This window comes from Ascaphus truei, chromosome 1 (genome assembly GCF_040206685.1).
Source record: "Ascaphus truei isolate aAscTru1 chromosome 1, aAscTru1.hap1, whole genome shotgun sequence".
Taxonomy (NCBI): Eukaryota; Metazoa; Chordata; class Amphibia; order Anura; family Ascaphidae; genus Ascaphus; species Ascaphus truei.
In genome coordinates, this window is record NC_134483.1 from 526,391,394 (window position 1) to 526,417,843 (window position 26,450).

At 40.0% G+C, this 26,450-nt stretch overlaps 1 protein-coding gene across 5 annotated transcripts in view; it reads right to left on the reverse strand.

The window, feature by feature from the left end:
• CTNNA2 (catenin alpha 2) overlaps positions 1 to 26,450 on the reverse strand; it is a 1,818,882-nt gene that overhangs the window by 442,432 nt on the left and 1,350,000 nt on the right. For all 5 annotated transcript variants that reach the window (XM_075572319.1, XM_075572294.1, XM_075572328.1 and 2 more), the window contains exon 9: positions 18,541 to 18,693. In XM_075572319.1, coding sequence (XP_075428434.1) covers positions 18,541 to 18,693 — 153 coding nt within the window. The remainder of the gene's footprint in view (positions 1 to 18,540; positions 18,694 to 26,450) is intronic.

Below are 26,450 nucleotides of genomic sequence, written 5' to 3' on the forward strand. Positions count from 1 at the left end.
AGCCAGACAGCCAATAGGGCTGCAGAGATAACGGAGCAGCCAAGAGATACATTTGGCACGCTTGAGAGACCATGCCAGTCGGAGCTGGGACACGAAAGGGTGAGGATGTAAGTGCAGGGCGTTAGTAGGCCCCTGCACTAGGCCAGAGACTCCCAACTAGGCCCCAACTAGGCCCCGATACCCCTGTATGTTTGTGGCTACTACAGGGACAGGCCCTTAGACTAGGTCCCCAGTGCAGCCGGCGGCGCGTGCGGCTGTGTGCGCGCCTCTCAACAGCCCCTTACCTGCACCCTGGCTGTCCCCATCCCTCCGCGCTCCCAGGCCCACTGCGCACTGTGACGCGTCAGCCAGCAGGGTCTACAGCAAGTTTGTGATCCCGAGCTGTGACACGTCACGTGGTGTGGCAGGGAGCCAATCAAAGAGGCGCTGGAGCAGGAGCGAGGGGGGGGGGAGAAGTCTGCTGAGCTGTTAGTGTGTTTGTTTGTATGTGGTTATTTTTTTAGTTTGGCCGGCGCCATGCTCTCACCCCTCTCCCCACTTTTGTCTCGTTAAATGACGCTCAGGGTCATGTGATGTCACATGGCATTGCGTCAGTTGCCATGGTGACTTGTCATAGCAGCCTTCAGAATCAAGGTAAGTGGGTTGCAGAGGCCTCACACGATTTAATTTAAATGCCGTGGGGAAGAGCACGGGACCTCTGCAGTCACCCGCGACCCCCCAGAAAAATCTCCCGCCCCCCAATTTGCGCAACGCTGTTCTAAGTTTTTGAGGAAACAACCTTGAGATGGGCAATACTAGATTTAGTAATATCAAACAATGTAGAAGTGATAACAAATATTCAAGTCTGGGAACATTTGAGAAACAGTGATCATAACATGGTCTCATTTGAAATAATTTATCAAAAACCATATTATATGTGTTCAACAAAGACCTGGCAGCCTGCCACGCTTGCACAGGTGAAAGCCGACCTACAGTATGACTGCATTTCCAAACTTTTTGCATGATTGAGCGGGCACATATTGATGTAGCAAACATTATTGCTAGTGCTGATGAGTTGCAGTGGGATCCACACTATACGCCAATGGGCGCAGTGCCATTGTAATGGTATTAATCACGCGCCAAAAAAGGGGCCAAGCCTACCATGCTATTACACCAACTGGCGCAATGATATCTGCTACATCTAACATAAACATATACTTTTTGTGTATTCCAAAGTTATACCACTTTTGTAAGTATATTAACTGAGTGACGATGAAAAAAAAAAGCCATTTAAACATCAAGTTTAATATATTCTGTTAAATATGTATTTCTCTTCCACAATGTTCTTAGATAGCACAAATGATATATGTACATGAAGAAAACCGCTTACTGAGGTACGTGAGCCTGGCAGCAGCATTTATAATAGACTGGAGAGGAGACAGATGGTAGATAGGGAGACCAACCAGAATGAGATTGCAGTAATCCAGTCAGGGTATAATGAGGGAATGAGTAAGAGGGTTGGTGGATTGTTCCATGACGAAGAGATGCAGTTTACCAATATAGTGGCAGTAGAAATGCCATGATTTGGGGAGGTACTGAATGTGTGGGATGAATGAGAGGGAGAAGTCAAGAATGACACATAAGCATCTATCTTGGGGTACTGGGATTATGGTTGAATTATCTATTGTAAGTGAGAAATCCAGTATAGGTGTAGAGTTGGAAGGAGAGGAAATGATAAGTTCAGTTTTTGACATGTTAAGTTTAAGATAGTGATTGGACATCCATGTGGAGCAAACAGATAGACAGTTAGTGTCACAGGATTGAACAGAAAGGGTGAGGCCAGGAGAGGAGAGGTGGATTTGGGTATCATAGATGACTATTAGAGGTTAAAGTGAAACGCAAATGACTGTATTAGTTTACCAAGGGAAGAGGTGGAAATGGAGAAGAGATTCTAGAACAGAACCATGAGGTACACCAAACTGTGAGTGGGAGTAACGAGGAGGCTGTGCCATCAATGTAAACACAAAATACAGTCAGTTGGGTAAAAAGTAAACCAGGAGAGGGCAATTCCATAGATGGTCAATAGAATGTAGGGTGTGCAGAAGGAGGTGGTGATCAACGGTATCAAAAGCAGCAGAATGGTCCAAAAGAATACGTATAGTGAACTGCCTTTAAGATTTAGTCTTAAGAAGGTCATAAGTGACTTTTGTTAAAGATTTTTCAGTGGAGTGATTACTACTGATTCCAGACTGGAGTGTATCAAGGAGAGAGTCAGAAGAGAGGAAAAGAGCTGGACGGGGAGCGAGGATAAGAGAAGGTTTTTTTCCCGATGTGCATGACAGGAGTATGCTTGAAGGTCAAAGAAATTAGCCTGTGTTTTTACAGAGGTTAAAGAGATGTGTTTGTGAAGAAAATGCTACCGTGGAGAGTGAGCGGAATCAATGTAAGGGGATAGGATCAAGAGTGCAGGGTGTAGTGGGGGACGAGGAGGGAAAATGAGAGACTTCCAACACAGTAACTGGTTGGAAGGCTGACACCAGTATTTGAACGAAGTTCCCCTGCTTCAAAGTCAGTGTTATTGTTTCCATGAGCCATTACTCAGGTTTGCTCATATTTAAAAGATTTTCAGGACCTGGAGTTCCAGTGTTTGTCCATATCCTTCCACTGTATGTTTCTCTGTTTATTGTATTGCCAGTATAGTTCTGTTGTAAAGTGTTGCATAGAGCTATATCACATACTGTACAATAATACGTTGCTATTTTAATGTTCAAAGCAAAAGACAGCACTGAAAGTAGAACAAAAAGTTTGTTTTAATCCCTCATAGTGGGGGATGGAGGGGGGCGCATATTAGCTAATTAGACATTTTCTACGTTTTTACTGATCTTCTCAGGAAGCCTAATAATGAGGTAGTTGGCTCGTTAATCAATCAAAGCTGGATACTGCATGCTGATGCTTATCCTTGGCTCCTTGCCCATCTCACACAGCACACTGTAGTACTGCACTGCTGCTGAAGTCTAACTGAAATCCACTGCTACTGCTGCAGTCCTGACTGACACTAAGGCAAAAACAATTCTTAATATATCTGTAACTCAAGATGAAACAAAGCAGCAGGTCCAGTTGCTGTTGGCCAGAAACTTATTTTTTTTTGCTCTTATTAAACATTCACATTTGTTTTCATTTTATTGACAGGATGTAACATAATAATGCTGGGCTTACTAAAGTTAGCTAGGCAATGTCTCTCCCCTCAATCTGAAACGCTGTATATGAAACATAAACAATGAACCCGATAAATGCAGAAGTGTTTTTTATTTTCAATTGGGTGCTTTCTTATATGCAACATAATTAGCTAAATAGGGCTGTCTTGTAAACCTTTCGTCTTCCTTAGTTGGAGGCTTGAAGCATTCCCACCCTTAGCACAGTTGAGTCAAACCAATTAATTATTTAATATGATATAAAGAGAGAGGAGAGAGAGAAAAGTGAAAGTAGGCACTTTGGGCTTAGAAAAATGAGCCAAAACATTGATATATTTTTTTTGTGGTAATAAACGTTATTAATTTTTCTAACCCCTGGAGTGACTGCTTTCACTCGTCTCTATCTTCTAATTTTTGCAGCTAATGCACCCAGGCAAGTTGCCATTTTTAGTGGAGTGCCACTATAACTTTTCGTACCGTATATCAATATATACAGTATATAGAAAAAGGAAAAAAGGGACAGGCACTCCTATATGCAAAAAGGTAAGTGCCTTTCCCCTTTTTCCTTTTTCTGTATCTTTTTGGACAGTATGCCCCCTCCCTTTACCGTTATTTTTTATTTTGTTTTGTGTGTGCCCTGTTTCTGATTATATATATATATATATTCAATATAGAATATCACTTGTGAGCACATTCACATGTCTTAGACAGGTCTGCAACCCTGCCTTTCAACCATTATCGCCTATCATACAGTGCTCCCACTGCAGCAAGGGATTCTGGGAAATTACATGCAAATGAGCACACGTGTCACCATTTGCCTGGAATATCCATTCACATGGAGCTCATTTAAGCAAATGCATCGCCGTTCACACAGCTTTTAAGCACAACATGGGATTAGCAAAGCAAGTCAAACCATTCACAGACATGTTTCAACCTTAATGGGTATCATCAGTGTGAGGTTGGTTTATACATGCTTTGCAATATTTCTAGGCTGCATTTGCTTATATGGACTCCATGTAAATAGATTTTCCAGGCAAAAAGTGACACATTGTATGCTCATTTGCATGTAATTTCCCAGAATCCCTTGCTGCAGTGGGAGCACTGTATTCTAGGTGATAATGGTTGAAAGGCAGGGTTGCAGACCTGTCTAAAGCATGTGAATGTGCTCACAAGTCATATTATTTATTGGCTATATGCTAACGGTGGAGGTTTTTTGTTGCCTTTTTCATCCACCATAACTTAAAATGTACACACACACACACACACGTTTCTGTGTGATATCCTCCAGTTTAATGAAAAACTGAAAATTCACACATTCTTACAGATATAGCGGCCGTTACCGCTATAGGTCAGAGGTACAGATATAGCAAAGCTTTGTGTCTTCGGTGCTGCTGCAATACCGAATGATTAACCATTCAGAAGCATGGACCCCCTCAGCTCGATCACGGTAGACACTGTCCTGGTCGCCGGAGACTTTTGCCTGTTAGGGCCTCATGCAGTAAGCCCCGATAAGGCTTTATCGGCATTTTATAGCCGTTTTTTGCCCTCCTGATTCAGTAAGCCCCGATAAGTGGGAATTATCGGCAACTTTTCTTCCGAAAAAAAAAATTTCGCCACCCGGCTGCCGATAAGCCACTTATCGGGACTTTTTTTTCCCGCCTGAATTCAGTAAGCCCCGATCAGCTTTTCGGTGCTGATCGGCAGGCCAGATTGGAGATTTTATGGCCAATCCAGCCCGCCAACTAAAGTTGGCAACTTGCTGAAGGAGAAGCATCAGCAAGGGCGACACTTAGGAAAAATCAGCCCTTTTTCCTGCCTGTGATTGATGCCGGGGGTCTCCGGAGCTGATAACCGCACCGGAGCCCCACGGCATGCATCCGAGGCAGGAAAAAGGCATTTAAAAGCCACTTCATTACCTTAGCGGCTAACCGCTAAGGCAATGAAGGGGTTAACCCACCGTGCCAGCGTTATTGTGGGTAGCGGGGATGGGTGAGGGGGGTATTTGGCCCTGGGTGTGAGTTTAGGACTTGCGGGGGGGATGCGGGGGCACTTAACCCCTTCACGACCATAGCGGTTAATACCGCTACGGTCCTGAAAGGGTTAAGGCCTCCCGCTACCCACCCGCAAGCCCTAAACAACCACCGTTGGGGCTAATGCCCCCTTCACCCATCCCCGCTACCCACAATAATAAAAAAACACACCCCAGCCCCACAATAACGAAATAAATAAATAATTAAATAATTATATATATATATATATATATATATATATATATATATATATATATATATATATATACCCAACAACACCTATACCCCCCTAACATACAGTATAGTAATGGGCAGAATGACTATTATCCACAAATGGATAATAGTGCAGTTGTCCATTTAAAATACATACACAACAATAAAGACATTAAATACATATAGCACTCACCCATGTCCCACTGCCACGATGAAGGCCATCCTCATCTTCATCCTGCCCATGCCCCATCCGCTTTTGCAAAACAAACACAAGAATTACAACATCCAAATTAATGTCCCCTAACCCCTTAATCACCATAGCGGTTATTAAACGCTACCGTTATTAAGGGGTTAAGCCACCATCACCCACATACCCTCCCCCACAAAGCCCCCCAACCACCCTCACCCAATACCCACAGGGGAGTCCTACCAAATACCCTTGGGCCTAATACCCCCTCCCCCAGCACATACAGTACAATAATGTGCCAAATAACTATTATCCACATAGGGATAATACATTATTTGGCCATTATTAAACACATTCAATACCGTTAAAATGTAAAGAAAATTGTACTAACCTCATCAATAAGAAGCCTCCGTCGCCAGCATCATCCTTGGGGTCCGTTGCCAACATTATAAATAGCCACAACATTTGAATATCATTAACATAACACTGAACCCCTTAATCACCTTATCGGGTACTAACCTGAAAGGTAATTAAGGGGTGAAGCCATCCTGCAATGCCTACAACAGTTATGCATAACATCCTCAGTGAAATAAATACCCATTGCCTAACCAAATTCCATTTAATCATTCAATCTGTAGGCTCACATGCCTCATAAAACATTGCATTTACAGTGTTTACATGTAGCATAACATGTAAACTGCATGTACACGCTGCAAATCAATGTCAACAATACAATAATCCCACTCAAATCGCCATACATCACAAGAAGTATATTATTTAATCCAATAAACTCACCATCAATGAATTACCACACATCACTTACATCCCTAAACAATTAAAATACCATCCATACCAATTACACAATGAACTAAAGCTATCCTAACAGAGAACAACTTCAAAACATAGAAAAAAGTACACCAACAATTACAATATACTAAAGCAAGGCTTTCCATATCCTACTGTACGGCCTGGAAGCCCAAAACTTACATCTGTCTAAAAATAAAATACATTTAGCACACATCAATGCATAGCCACAATGATTAACAATACAGAATAAGAAGCTTTAACAACACTATCATGTCTTACCCTGTATATATATCTGTACACATACATACAGACATACATACAGTGGGAAGAAATGATATGCATTATAAAAAATGAACACATGAAAAAGCAACAAAAAAAAACAGTTACATTAAGTACATTTCTTTATTTAACTTACCATTAATTGCCCCCACCGACTCCCGTTGATCAGCTTACTCACGAACCAATCCAGGAACAAATCCACGAACCAAACCAGGAACCAATCCAAGAACAAGTGCAGGAACCAATCCAGGAACCAAGCCACAAAGAAATCCACGAAACAATCCACGACACGATCCAGGAACAGGAAACCATAAAAGAAAAAAACATAACAAATTAAACATTAAAATAATAAAACATGACAATCAAGGGTTGTACTAGTTTTATTCTTAGTGAATCTGTATTAAAATACCTTGTTCCGGGGTCTTCTTGACGTCCGGTGCCACGCCCTGGTCTTCAATCTTCAGGAGGAGGTCCGTCCTCCTCGGCGTCTGCCTTCAAAATGAGACGACATAGGCTTTTAAAGGCCTATGACGTCACATTTGTCGTCATATGGTTCCCACGGCCCTGATTGGGCCGTGAAAACCATGTGTTTTGGCCGATGTGAAAAAATTTGATGACGTCACTTAAAGGCAATGCCAGCACAGCCAATCAGAATGGCTTTGCTGCTATTGCCTTTAAGAAAACGTCATGAAATGACACATGGCCGGACTCACATGGTACTTGAACCAATCAGAGTAGGGATGGAGTTCCCACGCTCTGATTGGCTGGCTTACCATGTGAGTCCGGCCATGTGTCATTTCATGACGTTTTCTTAAAGGCAATAGCAGCAAAGCCATTCTGATTGGCTGTGCTGGCATTGCCTTTAAGTGACGTCATCAAATTTTTTCACATCGGCCAAAACACATGGTTTTCACGGCCCAATCAGGGCCGTGGGAACCATATGACGACAAATGTGACGTCATAGGCCTTTAAAAGCCTATGTCGTCTCATTTTGAAGGCAGACGCCGAGGAGGACGGACCTCCTCCTGAAGATTGAAGACCAGGGCGTGGCACCGGACGTCAAGAAGACCCCGGAACAAGGTATTTTAATACAGATTCACTAAGAATAAAACTAGTACAACCCTTGATTGTCATGTTTTATTATTTTAATGTTTAATTTGTTATGTTTTTTTCTTTTATGGTTTCCTGTTCCTGGATCGTGTCGTGGATTGTTTCGTGGATTTCTTTGTGGCTTGGTTCCTGGATTGGTTCCTGCACTTGTTCTTGGATTGGTTCCTGGTTTGGTTCGTGGATTTGTTCCTGGATTGGTTCGTGAGTAAGCTGATCAACGGGAGTCGGTGGGGGCAAGTAATGGTAAGTTAAATAAAGAAATGTACTTAATGTAACTGTTTTTTTTGTTGCTTTTTCATGTGTTCATTTTTTATAATGCATATCATTTCTTCCCACTGTATGTATGTCTGTATGTATGTGTACAGATATATATACAGGGTAAGACATGATAGTGTTGTTAAAGCTTCTTATTCTGTATTGTTAATCATTGTGGCTATGCATTGATGTGTGCTAAATGTATTTTATTTTTAGACAGATGTAAGTTTTGGGCTTCCAGGCCGTACAGTAGGATATGGAAAGCCTTGCTTTAGTATATTGTAATTGTTGGTGTACTTTTTTCTATGTTTTGAAGTTGTTCTCTGTTAGGATAGCTTTAGTTCATTGTGTAATTGGTATGGATGGTATTTTAATTGTTTAGGGATGTAAGTGATGTGTGGTAATTCATTGATGGTGAGTTTATTGGATTAAATAATATACTTCTTGTGATGTATGGCGATTTGAGTGGGATTATTGTATTGTTAACATTGATTTGCAGCGTGTACATGCAGTTTACATGTTATGCTACATGTAAACACTGTAAATGCAATGTTTTATGAGGCATGTGAGCCTACAGATTGAATGATTAAATGGAATTTGGTTAGGCAATGGGTATTTATTTCACTGAGGATGTTATGCATAACTGTTGTAGGCATTGCAGGATGGCTTCACCCCTTAATTACCTTTCAGGTTAGTACCCGATAAGGTGATTAAGGGGTTCAGTGTTATGTTAATGATATTCAAATGTTGTGGCTATTTATAATGTTGGCAACGGACCCCAAGGATGATGCTGGCGACGGAGGCTTCTTATTGATGAGGTTAGTACAATTTTCTTTACATTTTAACGGTATTGAATGTGTTTAATAATGGCCAAATAATGTATTATCCCTATGTGGATAATAGTTATTTGGCACATTATTGTACTGTATGTGCTGGGGGAGGGGGTATTAGGCCCAAGGGTATTTGGTAGGACTCCCCTGTGGGTATTGGGTGAGGGTGGTTGGGGGGCTTTGTGGGGGAGGGTATGTGGGTGATGGTGGCTTAACCCCTTAATAACTGTAGCGGTTAATAACCGCTATGGTGATTAAGGGGTTAGGGGACATTAATTTGGATGTTGTAATTCTTGTGTTTGTTTTGCAGAAGCGGATGGGGCATGGGCAGGATGAAGATGAGGATGGCCTTCATCGTGGCAGTGGGACATGGGTGAGTGCTATATGTATTTAATGTCTTTATTGTTGTGTATGTATTTTAAATGGACAACTGCACTATTATCCATTTGTGGATAATAGTCATTCTGCCCATTACTATACTGTATGTTGTGTATTGCTGCTATGTTTATTGGGGGCATTTGTCCCCAATAAACATGCTACTATGCGTTAACCCCTTCATTGCCTTAGCGGCTATCCGCTATGGTAATGAAGCAGCATTAATGTATTTTAATAATATTGTGCGGAAGCAGGAGGCCCCCTGAGCTGAAGCGCATTTATTTGTGGCTCAGAGACCCCCTGCATCCCGAGTTACAGGCCCCGGTTTGGGCCATCGGTTACAGTGTGGACGCCATGTTTATTGCGGGGACGCTATAAACATGGCGGCGACACTGCCACCCGATGACACATACCGAGGCCTGTAACTCGGGAAGCAGGGGGTCCCTGCTCCACAAATCAATGCGGTTCAGCTCAGGGGACCCCCTGCTCACTGTACAGTATAATTAAAAAGACATTCATGCTGCTTCATTACCGTTGCACATAGCCGCCAAGGTAAGGAACGAGTCTTTATTGATGTGTGTGTGTTTTATTTATACTGTACATGTGCAGAGGGTCTCCGGAGCAGAACCGCATTGTTTTCAGGTCCGGGGACCTCCTGCCCCCCGAGATACAGGCCCCTTTATGGGGTGCCGGTATCCCTCTGGTTTGTTTACAGGTCGCGGTCACGTGATCGGTACCTTTAAACGCCGAGGGATACCGGCACCTCATAAAGGGGCCTGTATCTCGGGGGGCAGGGGGTCCCCGGACCTGAAAACAACGCGGTTCAGCTCCGAAGACCCCCTGCACATGTACACTATGAGTAAAAGTTGTTTTTAAATACTTTTTTTGTTGCCGATGTTTGCGCTGAGAGAGCGGCTTGTCTCTCTCAGCTGCAAACATCTATCGGCACCAAAGGCTTATCGGGAGCCAGGCTGTATCGCCACAGGTCATCGGCAGCTTTGCTTTCGCAGTGCTTCGGCAGGGATCGGAAGGATTCGGCCCTTACTGAATACTGCGAGGGCAAATCGCCAAAAAATGGCCTGTTAGCCACCAATCCGCAACCCTTACCGAAAATGTTGGATCGGGGCTTACTGCATGAGGCCCTTAGTCCGCTGTTACAGCGACAGAAATTCTCACTACATCTGTAATGTTCAATTGCATCAACTCATGCGCCAGCAGGTGCAGTAACGCCCTCCCATGTCTGACCAGCTATGTAAGTCACCAATTTGTGGCTTCTCAAGTCCTTACTGGCCATTCTCTCGTGTCTTTTATATCTTCCAGGAAAAAAAATTCCACTCTTCCACTATACTGAAAGCTTCTATGAAGCGGCAGATGTTCCTAGGAGGGCCGTTCCGCACCAAATAGGAAATACTATGCACACAATGTACGGTTATGCTTCAGCCCAAGGTCATTCAACATCTCATTGCAATAAATAGAATCAAGGATATATATAAAGATAGTGTAATGCACAGTCACCCGGGTAACAGTTTGCGGGCATTCCATCAATCTCAAGAGTGGCCAATTACCCTTTGATTTCCATTCAAACTCCTGAATACTTTAATCTGCAATACATTTCAGCTCCATGTGTTACATCTGGGGCTGAAGTAGAGTAGAAACAATGACTTCTCCTCAGGTCACAGCAGTAATATCATATTTCATACACATTTATTAACAATAATAATTCTTGATTTTCCATGTGCATGGCCCTTTCCATTCTGTATAGAGTCACTCACATGTCTTAATAATTGCCAAATATTTTATGATCTAAAAAAAAAACCTTGACAGAAATTCAGATGTTTCCTGTATTATTAAGACACTCAAAAGGACTTAGCAAAGACATTTTGGGTGAATCTCTCTCTACTGAGTGCTGCAAATGTTATTGCCAGTGAAAAAAATATCAATGGTTCAGAGCCTTACATTTAACTGATGCGTACCTGAAAGTCTCCAGAAATTAGAGCAGAGTTATGTTTTATTAATAAATAAATAAATAAAATAAGAATATATGTGTATATATATATATATATATATATATATATATATATATATATATATATATATATATATATATATATATATATATATATATATGTGTATATATATATATATATATATATATATATATATATATATATATATATATATATATATATATATATATATATATATAGTGAATAGATGAGAACAAGGCACTCCGTCAGGTAGATATAGGTGGGTGCTAATCCTATATAAATCAAATAGGCTATACGATACCGTGTAAGCAGATATCAGAGGCAGCACTCCAGTAGATAGTCAAAAAAAAGGTGTTTAATGTGACATGTCACATTAAACACCTTTTTTTTGACTATCTACTGGAGTGCTGCCTCTGATATCTGCTTACACGGTATCGTATAGCCTATATATATATATATATATATATATATATATATATTATATATATATATATATATATATATATATATATATATATATATGCAAATATAGCTGTATGCTCATCTGCATGTCTTATGAGCATACAGCTATATTTGCATATTTGCTTTCCTGTGGAGGGTTTTTGTCACTTTTTTTACTCACCATAACTTAACTCAGTATTATGGTATATATATATATATATATATATATATATATAATATATATATATATATATATATATATATATATATATATATATATATATATATAATATATATATATATATATATATATATATATAATATATATATATATATATATATAAAAATCAAATAGTCAATACCGTTCTGTGGCTAACAAAATGCATTTATTTAGGCGAGCTTTCGAGATACACTGCTCTCTTCTTTGGGCGAAGGTGCTAACTAATATACAGTCCATAAGCAGTAGTTGGCACTCACGTTTAAAAAGTAATAGAGAGGTGCTAATCCCTTAAGGTCAATCAAGGATGATTAGATCCTCACAGCAACAAGGCAGGAAAAACGAGACAGCACACAGATATAAACCAAAGTACGACCTTGAGAAAGGTCCCCCTGTGAGGACTGAAATGTTGGTGTATGTGCCACATACCTTAATAAAACTATTCTTGGTTTATATCTGCATGCTGCGTCATTTTTCCTGCCTTGTTGCTGAAAAAGATCACTTGTGAGCACATTCACATGTCGTAGTCAGGTCTGCAACCCTGCCTTTCACCATTATCCCTAGCATACAGTGCTTCCACTGCAGCAAGGGATTCTGGGAAATGACATGCAAATGAGCACACAATGTGTCACCTTTTGTCTGAAAAACCATTGTTATATGGAGCCCATATAAGCTAATGCTCGCTGTTAACACAGCTTTATAGCACAGTCTTGAAAATTGCAAAGCCAGCAGTACAACCAACTTCACACTTGATGATACCCATTAAGGTTGAAACATGTCTGTGAATGGTTTCTCTGGCTTTGCATCTGATTCCCATGCTGTGCTTTTAAAGCTGTGTTAACAGCGAGCATTAGCTTATATGGGCTCCATGTAATAATGTTTTTTCAGACAAAAGGTGACACACTGTGTGCTCATTTGCATGTCATTTCCCAGAATCCCTTGCTGCAGTGGAAGCACTGTATGCTGGGGATAATGGTGAAAGGCAGGGATGCAGACCTGCCTAAGACATGTGAATGTGTTCACAAGTGATCTTTTTATTTGCCATATGCAATACGGTGGAGGTTTCTTGTTGCCTTTTTCACCCATCATAACTTAAAACATATATATGTATATATGTATATAATGTAGAAATAAATAACATAACTACTTCAAAATAATTACTAAGTACCATATCCTAAATCTGTATGCAGGAAATGCATATTACAGCGTATTAAATATGGGGCCTATGTTTCCAGTGTCTCTATTATAACCCTTTTTTTATGTCAGAGAGGCCAGAAAAGCATTGGTTTTCTTTGAAATGTTCTGACAAAAAAAGGATTTATTATATTGTGTTAAAAATATATATATAATTTAGAATATGTACCCTGCAAAATGTCTTTCCCCCCCCCCACTCCCCCTCTTTTTAAATCGCACAGAAAGTAAGTATCCTCACATAATCATATTTTCATTTACCAGGCTGAATCTAATTTTACTCAGTGCTGCAAAGTTTCAATTTTTCCACCAATTTTGTCCAGTGGAAATTGCTTCAGTAATTGATGTGCAGTGCTAATGGGAAAAAATGCAAAATGCTAAATAAGATTGATTATTTCCAGTTAAATCTGTCCTAAATTAGTTGTACCCTGAAGTGCTTATAAGAACTGCCAAACTTTTCATAACAATGCAGCTGCAGTAGCCGCTATTACTCCCGGTAACGATATGCTGGCGCCATATTTGACCCAAAGGTAACGCCGGTCCATTGAATTGAATGGTAACGCGCACATATTTTTCTTAACACGCAATATTTAACACGTTTTTGATGCAATAAGTTGTGCTAACAGAAGCAATAAAATGCCTGGTACATCAGTGAGTCATCTGATAAATGTATATTTTTTCTATTTCACACAGATTCCTCACGTGTAATATAATGTTTCAACTAGCTATGGCATCGTTCTGGGTGTGGACAAGAAAAGTGTCACCAAAAATAGATTGTAAGCTCTACGGGACAGGGATTTATGCCGGCAAAAATTCTACGTACAATGCTGCATACACTGTCAGTGCTATATAAGAAAAAACATTATTATTACATGTTCTGCTTTCTCCCTTTAAAGGGGACCAGTCATCATTGCTGATATTGATGAAGACGACTAATTATTTTGAAGGCTGCCCTGCATCTAAGGGATGAATTAGATGGCTGTCATACAGTTTTTGGGGTACCGTATACTAAACAATACTCTATTTGTATGAGTCTTATAGTGCATTGCCTTAGACAAAGAGTGGCCAACTCCAGTCCACAAGGGACACCAACACAGGTTTTAAAGATATCCCTGCTTCAGCACATGTGGCTCAGTCAACAGTTGTCAATGACTGAGCCATTGATTGAGCTACCTGTGCAGAGGCAGGGATATCATTAAAACCTGAACTGTTGATGGCCCTTGAGGACTGGAGTTGGCCATTCATGCCTTAGACTTTCCTAACATTTGGTGTGGCTGGGATTCCATGAAAAGGGGCCATTTCCTATACATATTTATTTGGGAAATATCTCTTCCACATACAGTACAGTTTGGTATTTGTTTGAACCTCTCTCGCTCGTTCCCTGATTATTAAATGATATAAAACACTTTCAGAATGACCAAGAGGTCACAAAAAATCCTTATAGCCATGCACTCTTGAGTCAAAAATAGAGAGGATATATACTAGAATAAACAGCCTCTCTATTTTTGTCTCAAGTGCATGGTTATAGAGACCTTGTGACCTCTTGGTCATTCTCAATGTGTTTTGTATGCATGCTTCTGCACCTAGTCATTTTATATTACTGTCTTTTGGTTGAGCGGTCCGTCACCACGTAGCAGCCTTATTACATTATATGTTGTGTTTTTCTCTTTTTCTTTGTCCAAACAATTAAGCACCCCCCAAAAAACGAAGTTACCATCTTCTGAACCCTTACTTTTTGTGTCTTTACTGGACATCAAAGAGCATCATCACAGAAGATCATGATAACATAGCTTTTCTGGTAAGTCTCTTTGAAGGAAACAGCTCTGTGCTACCTTGTGGGGTGGATGAAGTTGGTTGTTGGGGGGGGGGAGAAATATAGCAAATGTTGGGCCTTTTCAGATAAACATTTAAAATAAAATCAGGTACAAAGTAGCTTAAATCAGCTAAAATAAACAAACCCCGAAAAAATAAAATAAGGCTACTAACTTGCTGGAAAATACATCCAAATAATCTCACATTAAAAATAGGTTCTACATAGAGAAACAGTCCCTTGCAAAACAATGATTTGCCGCATTGCCGCCACCGCCGCGTGCACTTATAGTAAGCGCGAAGGCGAAAATGCGACAGAGCAGCGTTGCCGTCGCGAAAAGTGGTAGCCGGCAAAATTTGATTTTTCAAGGGCTTATCGCCTCATGTGACGGCCCTTGAACCAATCAAATGCCCGGAAAGCCGCGCCGCCGCCACCCAGCGAAAACAAGGAACCGTAGTAGCAAGAAGGGCAGAAAATGAATGTACATCACTTTTACATACTAATCTATCAAAATGCAGGTGCTGAACCAAGTACCATTTGGGAGCTCTGGTGCAACAAACAAACAAAAAGGGCATCTTAATGTAATCATTCTGACCTCAAACAGTGAATTGCTACTCAAGTCTATGAGAATAAATTAGTGAGACTGCCATGCAAATGAGTCAGATATGAGTCAGTAAGATCTAGCAGAGCAGGATATAATCTCTTCAGGTTTTGGCATCGGCCCTTGTCATTAGGTATGGATTTCCAACTGCACGCTGAATCAAAATACTCTACTTTCTGCCTTTTCCTCCCAATAACACTTTGTACATTGGGTGACTTTATTAGCCTATGCTAGTCATTTCCTTGGTTCAAAGCTATTATGACCATTTTTTTCCCTATAGTTTGCAAACATGACACAAATGCAGCTATTTAGCTCACTTCATTATCTCCCAAGGAATTTGAATTAGGTTTTGCAACTTTGTCAGATTTTCAGAGTTAACATAAAGCTGCAGACCAAGCAATATCCTACATGTGTTCTTTTTTTTTTAATAAATCAGTTCTGTACTATGAAAAAATACTTGTAGCATTTAGAAAAACCTATGAATGACATTTTATATTTCAATTTTTTTAAAACCAAGTTATATATATGGCGTGGTATTATTATTTCCGTTTGTATTGGTTCCTATGAGGAGTCATCCCGCCCACTCTGGGATCCCTCATAGGTGGAGGCACTGCACTACAAGAGAGAGCGCTCACCCCAGGCTCCCAGAAGTGGAGGCTCAGGCATCCTGTGAGGGTACTTGTATTAGCAGCACACGTAATCGCCTGCGGTTTCCTTTAGGCATAGGGAAAGGGGGCTACATGTATACAGTATGTGTTTTCTGTGACTTTCTGTCCCCTCTTACTCCCTTGCCCCTCTACTCCTATGACTCTCTAAATCCCTGCCACCTGTGACTCCTGTGATTCTCTGACTCCCCCGCCCCCTCTGACTCCTGTTATTCCCCTGTCCCATGTCCCCACTGACTGCTGTTGCTCCCTGTCCCCACTGACCATTTATCTTTCTCTGTCTCCTGTGACTCTCTTTTTCTCTGTTCTGCGTTTTCTGTGACCCTGTCCTGTTGTAGGGATGCCTCAGCAACTGAGCACTGAAGGCCCCAAAAGAAAAAAAAGGTTTAAAACCACTGCTGTACTGGAATAAGCTATAGAAACAAATATATTACATCTGTGATAAGCTATATCAATGTATCATGTATCATTGCTTGTTGAAATGTTACATTGACATGAATATGTGTAGCAAACAGTATCAGAAACTATAGCAACTATAATACTAACTATAATAAGTCATAATATAGGTAGTATAAAACATGTAGATAAACGAGGGTGATCCAGAGAAAATCAGAAAAGAGCCCCTAAGTTGCACTCAGTGCGGGTATAGCCAATGAGAGTTCATATGGGACTATGTAGGTCCGTGAGACATAAAATCTCCATAAGCCCAGTCATGTGACTTCTGTAGTTGATCAGTTACAATTAAAACAAAATAATAACATTTTAATTACATCCGAAAATTGAACACAGTGAGATAATATTTACAGTGAAATATTTAAAATCTCTATATTGGTACGGCGATGTGGCAGTGTACTGGCATGTATATGTCCAACGTGTAAATAAACGTTTCTATTATAATGGATATATATATATATATATATACACATGAAGGTCAGTCAGCACACTGCAGTAGAAAAGGTTATAATAGCAGATGCTAGTCCCATAGAGAATAAGTATGATACGAACCAATCCAAAGACCAGTAAAGAGAAAGCACACCGCACGGGGTTAATCCAAAAATCTATATTCACAACATGAAATACACGTAAGCCAACGTTTCGGTCCCACAGAGAGACCTTCCTCAGGGCCGTGCGGAAGGATTGGATTGGTTCGTATCATATATATATATATATATATATACAGTGGTTGACAAATCACCAAAAAATCTACTCGCCACACAAAAAAATCTACTCGCCACCTAGTACCAAACGTGTGCTGCTTGGGCCAATATTTACTCGCCCGGGGGTTAAATCCACTCGCCCGGGGCGAGCAAATGTATAGGTATGTCGAACACTGTAATATATATATATATATATATATATATATATATATATATATATATATATATAGGTATCCCCAGTAAAATCTACCCAACCATCCTGATAAGGAATAGTCAAGGTAAGTATATGGTGTATACAATACAATCAGGTGTATTCCTGATAGGTGACCTGATAGTATAACCCTGGAAGTACATGCAATATAAGACTGGATGTCGTCCAAACGCCCAAATATGGAAGGATTTCCCTTTAGGTATAGGTAGGTATAGGCGAATAGTGTGACCTGATGGTATCCAGTTTCATGGGTTTGACACATATAGATCAAACAATATATCATAATCGTACACATATAAAGATATTCCTCCCCTGGTAGAGACTGTAATAAAATGTATAATACATGTACAAAGTACAAATGTCATATGTCTCGCTATGCAAGCGTTTCTGCAAGGCTGTGCCTCAGTGATATTCTATGTCTACAATGAACAAGCAAGGTACTGTATGGCATCCGAAAGTATAAAAAGGAAAACCTCAATAGTGCAGATAACAAGAAACAGCTACCAGTTTCCCTGGAGCACATTAGTAGTAATGTTAAACTAATAATTAATAATAAACATGTTAAACTAACAATTAATGTGATAACATAAACGTGTAATATAATAGTGTAAACAGTACAGAATAATATATATATATATATATATATATATATATATATATATATATATATATATATATAAGACTGGATAGAAAAAGCACACTCACCAAAACCTTTGTATGTTGTCTGTGTATATTGTATAATAACTAGTGAACTGATTATCGCTAATACATTGCATTGTAACTATAAAACTAACTAGGCTACAAACCATAATAAGATTCACCTGAGCAACTTTCTGTGAAATACTTTTTTTTTACTTTTATTAAAGGAACTTTGTACATGTGAAAAGTTATCTTTATACAACTCATTGCCACAAAAATAGAATAAAACATTAGGGCGATCTGATGCTTTAATACGTTACAAGAAAGATCAAACATATTCTTTAGATCTGAAATGAAGACTTACCTCAACCAATTTGTTGGCATGCTCACGGAAGACTTGGGCATATTCCTTCACCTCCTTCTCATTACCACTCTTTGCTGCCTCAATAAGAACCAGCAGGGGAACATTAGTCTCCAGGAAGGAATCCGAGATATGGTCCATTACTGCCTTCCGAAGCTGTGAAACAAGGTTTAAAAAATAAGAACATGTCTTTTTAATGGGAAATGTATTTAACATGTAAATCAGCAAATTTATTTTGTTTAAAATTAGCCCTGTTCCCAGCTGTAAAGAAACTTCCATTTGTTCTCTGTGACGTTTGGTGGTACGTTTAAGAACCAATGGATAAGAGCCTGTTATATAGTAACACAAATGTAGATAATAAAAAAAAAAACATATTTATGATAGAAAACAATGAAGAAAGGAAGCTTATATCCAATTTTCTGAATATTTTCCAATTTAAAAGAAGATATGCAAACATGACACGTACAGTCTATATGAAGATATAGATTTTCTATATGAAGATATGATGTATTTATATAGCAAGGAGCTTTACGGTTACACAGAACGGAATGAATTCAGCCACTTGGATGTTCATTACAATCAATACTAGATATATAATGCAATGAGAACACCCAAATTCTTGGTGCTTGAAGCAGAGAGAGACAAAGGAATAGCCAAATGTCACAAAGACCTCATCATTGAACTTAGACTGGGTTGTTTCACGTGAAGTACTGACTCTTTAGCATGAAGCCAGACTTTCTAACTCATTCATTCAATTCTATTACATTTTGTGTGTGCTTCTACTGCATGATGGGCCCTATTTATTAAGCTATGTTAAGTCACTTCCCGGTGAAAGAAGGCACCTTATGGATTATTTGCTGTCTTTTAATACCTACAAAAGAAGCTGGTATATGTATGACATTCCAACCTTCAAAGAATCCAGACCACGCATACAAAAAAAACAAAAAAAACTCATAAAGTGTCCTTTTTAATGTGTATGTTTACCAAAATTGGCAAGTACACATTTCTATTAATGAGCAAGATTAAGCCCAGTCATGGCATTCAGGGATAGAATTAACAGACACACATCCAAATGTATTCTTAATGAGAAACTACAAACCTTTGAAGATTAAGCACCTGTTCTGCCATGAAAAACAGATGCTTGGGGAAAAATATTATTCAGAATAATGGTGTAAATGGTATTCTCTTCCCTAAACATAAACACAAAATCAATGTCAAACTTTTCTAGAGTTTGTTCCAAGAACACAAATATAATTGAAGTCTTAAGCAATGCTTGCTCAAGTGAATTCATTCAATAAACACAGCTTGGGGCATATCCTCTTTATTTTACCTTAGCTACTAACAACAGAGAAAAATCCTGTTTCAGTCAACCTTCAGAGAGAAAAAAACATAAGCTGGTCAGTGACAGAAGGGACCTCGCAGTGACCATACATTATTCAAAGGACATGACCCTAAGAATGGGGGAAATGCATGGCCCTCTTTCCATAAGTGGGTTTGTGCAGGGTTTCTGCCTAATTATCCAAGTATCTTCTTAACGTTGAGATGAACACCAATAGCATACACATTTCCAATTATTCACATTTCCAATTATTATCACACATATTGCCGGATTTACTAAGCAGCCATCTGCCATAAGGTACCTTCTGGTACTGAAAGACACCTAAAAGTCCAATCAAGTCAATGGGCTGTAAGCGACCTTCTAGCGCTGCAATTTATGTTATCGAATAGCACCACTTAGTTAAAATGTGTTAGTTTCATTTTTCATTTACAAAAATGTCCTGTATGAATGACTTACTGTAACTACCTGATCTGTTGATTTATGCCAACATGCATAATTCACAAGAGGGGAGGGGCGCCAGAAGGTGCAAAGGCTTATCATTTATTAGTACATCTAAATTTAAAACACAGATAACTTTTAATTTCAGTGTATGCCTTCCTTTTTGGGACCTACTGGACTTGTACTGGAGAAGGCATGACTTAAGGTACTTCACTTCACTACATACCCTGTGGAGTACTGTCCGCTTTTAGCTATCACCAAGACCAAGCCAGCTACTATGGAAATTTCCTCTTTATATGAGCATACATACTGACACTGGTGTTCCAGCGCAGCAGTGCACAAACTGGGGGGGGGGCATCCCCCAGGATGGGATTTTCTAAAGGGGGCGCATGTTGCACAGCCCCAGCGCTTTTCTCCCCGGGCATGTAAATTAAATGCCGGGGGAGGCGCGAGGCCTCTGCAACTTCACTTACCTGCTCTCAGCCGGCTCTTCCCTGGCGTGTCAATGACGCCGCAAGATCAAATGGCAACGCGTCACAGGACGTTGCGATGCCATATGATGCGTGGATCCCGAGAGCAGGTAAGGAGGGGGGGCGTAAGCAAGGGGGATCCGAGACAGGGAGGGCGCAAACTTAAAAGTTTGAGCATCCCTGGCTTAAGGTATCAATTTATTGGCGTTTTTGCTATGCAGGCACTTGTGATGTTTGATCATTTTTAGTATACGCTCACAACATTTAACTGAGTAGCTAATTGAGCAGCCTAACAATGTATAACTTTTTCTATGTGTGACACAATGTATCTTCATTAGGCAAGAATGATTAGATGAGTTAATGCATGTACTTATGCAATGCTGTATTGTTTATTCTTTATTATCGATTACCAACTGATGTCGTTTGATACATTGCATTTTGAATACTTTGTATTTATGTATTTATTTAATAAAATGTTTTACCAGGAAATCATACATTGAGAGTTACCGCTCGTTTTCAAGTATTTCCTGGCACAGTGTTAGGGCTGGGACCCGCTGCGCCCGGCGGCGCGGGCAGCCGCATAAGCGTTCCCCACCAGCAGGGGAATACTCCCGAGCCGGTCCCAGTCCCCCCTCGCTGACGGCTCACTACGCGCTGTGACGCGTCAGCCGCCAGGGGATGCAAGAAAATTGTGATTCTGAGCGGTGACGCGTCACGTGGTGCGCTGATGAGCCTGTCTGCAGTGCGGGCGCACTGACTGAGGGAGCGGGGCCTTAGCATTATGATGACAATACATCGTTATGCTTTATATTTACAGACATTTCAGGGACAATATATGTTATGAGCAATATATGTTATGGGCATATGTAACAGACAATTAACAGTTACCGACAAGATTAAAATGTGAGACAACTGAAGTCTTGAAAGAGCTTTGACTGGTGGTGTCTGTGAGAGTCTCCGGGAGATTGTTCCAGTTTTGGGGTGCACGGAAAGAGAAGGAGGAGCCGCCGGAATCTTTTTTGAACCATGGGACCATGAACAGTCTTTTGGAATCAGATCTCAGGTGATATTGATGCGTGTGGTAGGGGTGAGGAGCTTTCTCAGGTTGGCGGGTAGCTTGCGCAGAAAGTATTTGAAGGCCAGACAGGAAAAATGTACTTTGAGCCTGGACTCAAGTGATAGCCAATTTAGTTCTTGGAGTATTTCCAAGTGGTGTGTGTTGTAGTTGCATTGTAAGACAGCAGAATATTGAGTTGTAGAGGGTGTCTAGTTTACTAAGGTGATTTTGGGGTACTGTACCATAGAATTGGCATTAGCATCTGCTTTGCGATGCACTTTCTGACCAGTACACCTACAGAAGTTTGGGATAGGTTTTGGATGTCAGGGTATCAATATGCAACCGAAATGTTAAATGAGAATCAAGCCATATGATTAGATATTTAAAACTAGTGACCGGGGAAAGAATGGTGTTAGAGTTGGTTCTGATCTGAAGTTCTATAAGTGGTTGCTTTAGAAAGTAACCTTAATCCCACGGGACACATGCTCTGACACATAGGGCACTCCTTGTCATTTGTCATTTGTCTTTTTAATCTCTCTCTCTCTCTCTTTCTCTCTCTCACACACACACACACTCACCCACTCACACACTCACACACTCACACACTCACACACACTGGTTTGCAGAAGTATTCACCCCCTGCAAAAAAGATTAATCTCAGTTGCATAATTATTCAACCCCATTTGCTACTGCAGCCCTAAATTAGCTCAGGTGCATATGAATTGTTTGAAAGGACACAAAATTATTGAAATGGTTTTAGCCTATTGTATGTGTAATCAAAGTGGTTTAACTTGTAGATCATTTCCCTCAGGTATATAAAGACTTTCAAGCTGCAACTCACATAGTGATCCAACAAAGCAACCATGAAGACCAAAGAGCTTTCAAAAAAAGTCCGGAATAAAGCGCAAGAGAAGCAAAGGGTACAAAAAAGTGAAAGGCGCTGATTATCCCTCTAAGCAGAGTGAAGTCCATCATTAACAAGTGGAAGATGCATCATACAACCCAGACACTATGCAGATCAGGTCGCCCTCAAAAACTGAGCAGCCGGGCAAGCAGGAAACTAGTTTGGGATTGCACTCTGAAGCCAACAATGACCTTGAGAGATCTACAAAGTTCTGTGTCTGAGATTGGAGTCAGTGTTCACACATCAACAATCAGCCGGTCCATACACAAAGTTGGCCTATGTAGACGGATGGCAAGAAAGAAGCCATTACTCCAAAATACTCAACTTAAATCCCCTATGGAGTTGCAAAAAAAGTGTTTTGTGGTCACACGAAACAACAATTTAACTTTTTTGGTCTAAATTCCAAGCGTTACATCTGGTTCAAGCCAACATTGCACATCAACCTGTCAACATCATCCCAAATGTCAAGCATAGCGGTGACAAAATCATGTTATAGGGATGCATCTCTTTGGTAGGGACTGGGAAGCTTGTCAGGACAGTGTGGAGAATGGATAAATCCTTAAGGAAAACCTATTTGTTTCAGCCAAGACTCTGAAACTGGGAAGGAAATTCAGATTTCAGCAGGACAATGACACAAAGTACAAAGCCAAAGCCACACTGGAGTGGTTGAACAAGAAGACAATTAATTTTCTTGAGTGACCTCTTCAAAGTCCCAACTTGAACCCAATCGAACATTTATGGCGAGAGTTGAAGATTTCAGTCGACAATCCACAACAAACTTATCAGAACTGAATCAATTTTCCAGTGAAGAATGGTCAAAAATGTTACCATCCTACTGTGCAAAGCTAGGAGAAACCCATACATAAAGCCTCATAGCAGTAGAGTAATTGCTGCAAAAGGTGCTTCTACCAAGTACTGACCTAAGGGGCTCAATACTTATGCAACCAATACATTGAATTTTGTACATTTCCTTTGCTGACATTTTATCTCCTCCTCATATAACAGTGCTCAGTTTTACCACTACAGTTTTGTAGCTTAGAATTAAAAAAAGTTAATTTGAAAACCGTTCATACATTGTTTGAAATTATATGAAATTGAACAAAATGTGACGTTATTGGAAGGGGGTGAATACTTCTGCAAGCCACTGTACAACTTTTCGCCACTGCTGCGGGTTTTCTAGTCTGCACTGATCTCCTAGCAGATCTTTAGAAATAATACATTATTATATAGTATATTTTGTTTAGCAGCGTTTGATTTAACACTTCACATTCACTGTATTGTTGTAGTAATTCCATGAGTCCCAACAGTATAACCCTACATATGCAGCACTGAGCCGACTTGCTTTGTTTGGCCCATTGCTTTGAAACTACTGTATGTGCTAGTTTGTATTCTAGTGCCAATCTTTATTTACTGCAGTAAAAATAAGGGGGGGTGGCATTTCATTAATCAGTATGCCTGTGAGCGGGGCCGGCTTAATGGCATTGCCATCGACGCCACTGCATCGAGCTACGCGGTTACAGAGGCCCCACACTCTTCCCCACAGCAATTAAACTGATTGCCAGGGAAGAATGCAGGGCCTCTGTACGTATCTCTTTCCTTGTCCTGAAGCATCTGCTCCTGCAACGTCTCATGATGTCACGTGGTGCCGCGTTTCCATGACGCAGCATCATTGAAGGAGGAAATGCCATGCCGGACAAGGTAGGAAAAAGCCCCCACTTCACCGCAAAAGTCCCAGCCGGCCATCCCTGTGAGGGTACATATATCTCACCTTGATAAAGGTCCAAACTGGGACTGAAACGTTGATCTCTCATTAAACTTGAATAACCTTTTTTTTCCCACAAGTGCCTATCTATTTTTGTATTCAGTATGATCCTCTATTGTTTTGGATGATTGAGCACCCGTAGCAGATTCAAGTATTAACTGCGAGTGTTCCGATTCTCTATTCATTTAGCTTCCGAAATCTATCTCCAACACCCCAATAGAATATTTTTAATGTAATCACTCAAAACTCATCACGTTCTTGCAGAAGGGAAGTGGCATGGAACGCAGAACTAAACACTAATGGATTATGTGCAGCTGACGTTATAAAGACATATGTCTCAAAAAAATCCAGATGTTGCTTACATTATTCCAGCTCATAATGACCCAACAGAGGTCGTCTCCCTGCAGTCTGCTTACTTCCCTCCGGCTTCTTTTCCATATTGTGCCTCCATGTTTTGAATGTTTACCGGACCCCCTAAAGTTTCCTGTTTTGCTAAATAAAAAATAAAGATCTCTGTGTATGGTAAAGTTCCCTCCAAGTTCAGTTTCAATGTGTGTAGCTATTGATTGTGTTTGTAAGAATGTCTGTCCTCCTAGGGCATATGTAAATAGGAGATCTATATCTCAATGGGGTGTTTTATTTATTTTTTAAGGATTTTTTTTTATAATACACACTGTGCATTTTTTTTATTTTTTATAATTAAATACTTATGTTATCATTTTACAGACTGGTACAATTGATATCACACATAGCACAATGCTAGGTCATGCAGGGTTTTCACAAGTCAAAAACGCATTTCATTTCAGGTTTAACCGGATTAAAATACTACTGCACGCAAAAAAAAAAAAGGTTGTTCCTATGTCCTTGTGTTTCCGTAATTGGAAGAATGCATGGCTGGCACATTCCTTGGTGTATTTTCAATTTGTTTTTCATAATAAATCTTAACTGTAATTGAAAAAGCAACACCTACTGGTTAGATTTATTTACAACAAACGGAAGATTTATGGCGTAACTCATTATGAACCCCTAGCGTTTTCCGCACAATACAACTGCAGGAGGTCTCCTCTTGCAGACTACAGTATCAACTCATCCGAGGATGAACTTAGCACGTTTGTGACCGGCTTGTTGCAATCTAGTATGCTCATTTCCAACACATTGATTATTTGAAATTTGTAATGCCCTTGTACACAAGATGAAAGATATAGTTAACCGTTTTTATATATTCTAGAAGACCACAAATTTAGTTATCAATCAACAGAGTCTATAAGGAATGACTTGACAAAATCATCCCTTAACAGTGACAGACGAGATGAAGGCATTCTTCCAATAGCTTCAATGGATGCATGACAAAAGAATATTAATTGCACAAGACAAGACATTTGAAGGCATTAGCTCAGCACCGCCAGTCTATTTTATCCAATTAGGGCTATTCATCAATGTAAATAACGGCTGGAAAGCTATAGCTAATCTCATGGTTTTTTTCTTTTCTTCTCTAGGTGCTTCAAGGGAGAACAGCCAAGAAGAGGACATATGAATATGTAACCATTAGCAAGTGGCTTGATATCACAATATCCCAGCAAAATACATTAAATGTTATATGGAACTTAAAAAAGATTGTACGTTGCTTATACTTCAAAATACCATTTAAGGATGAAAGAATCATTTAACTCACAAATTCTTCTTATTTTCGCTAGGTACAGTACTGTCGAATCAAAGGCCTTATTTGCTCTCCATTTATATTTCCATTCACACTTTTTAATCTCTAAGGGTACCCTTGGGCCAAAACATAATACAAAATAATGGGCATGTGTTTTTTTGCCAGCTCTTTTACTGTAACACCTTATCTACAAAGTAAAGTGTCCACAAGAAAACTTTCCTGGTCAAAAGTAGAGATGTGCAGCATTTTCCAAAATGCATTAGTCAACAAATAACAGAGAAACACA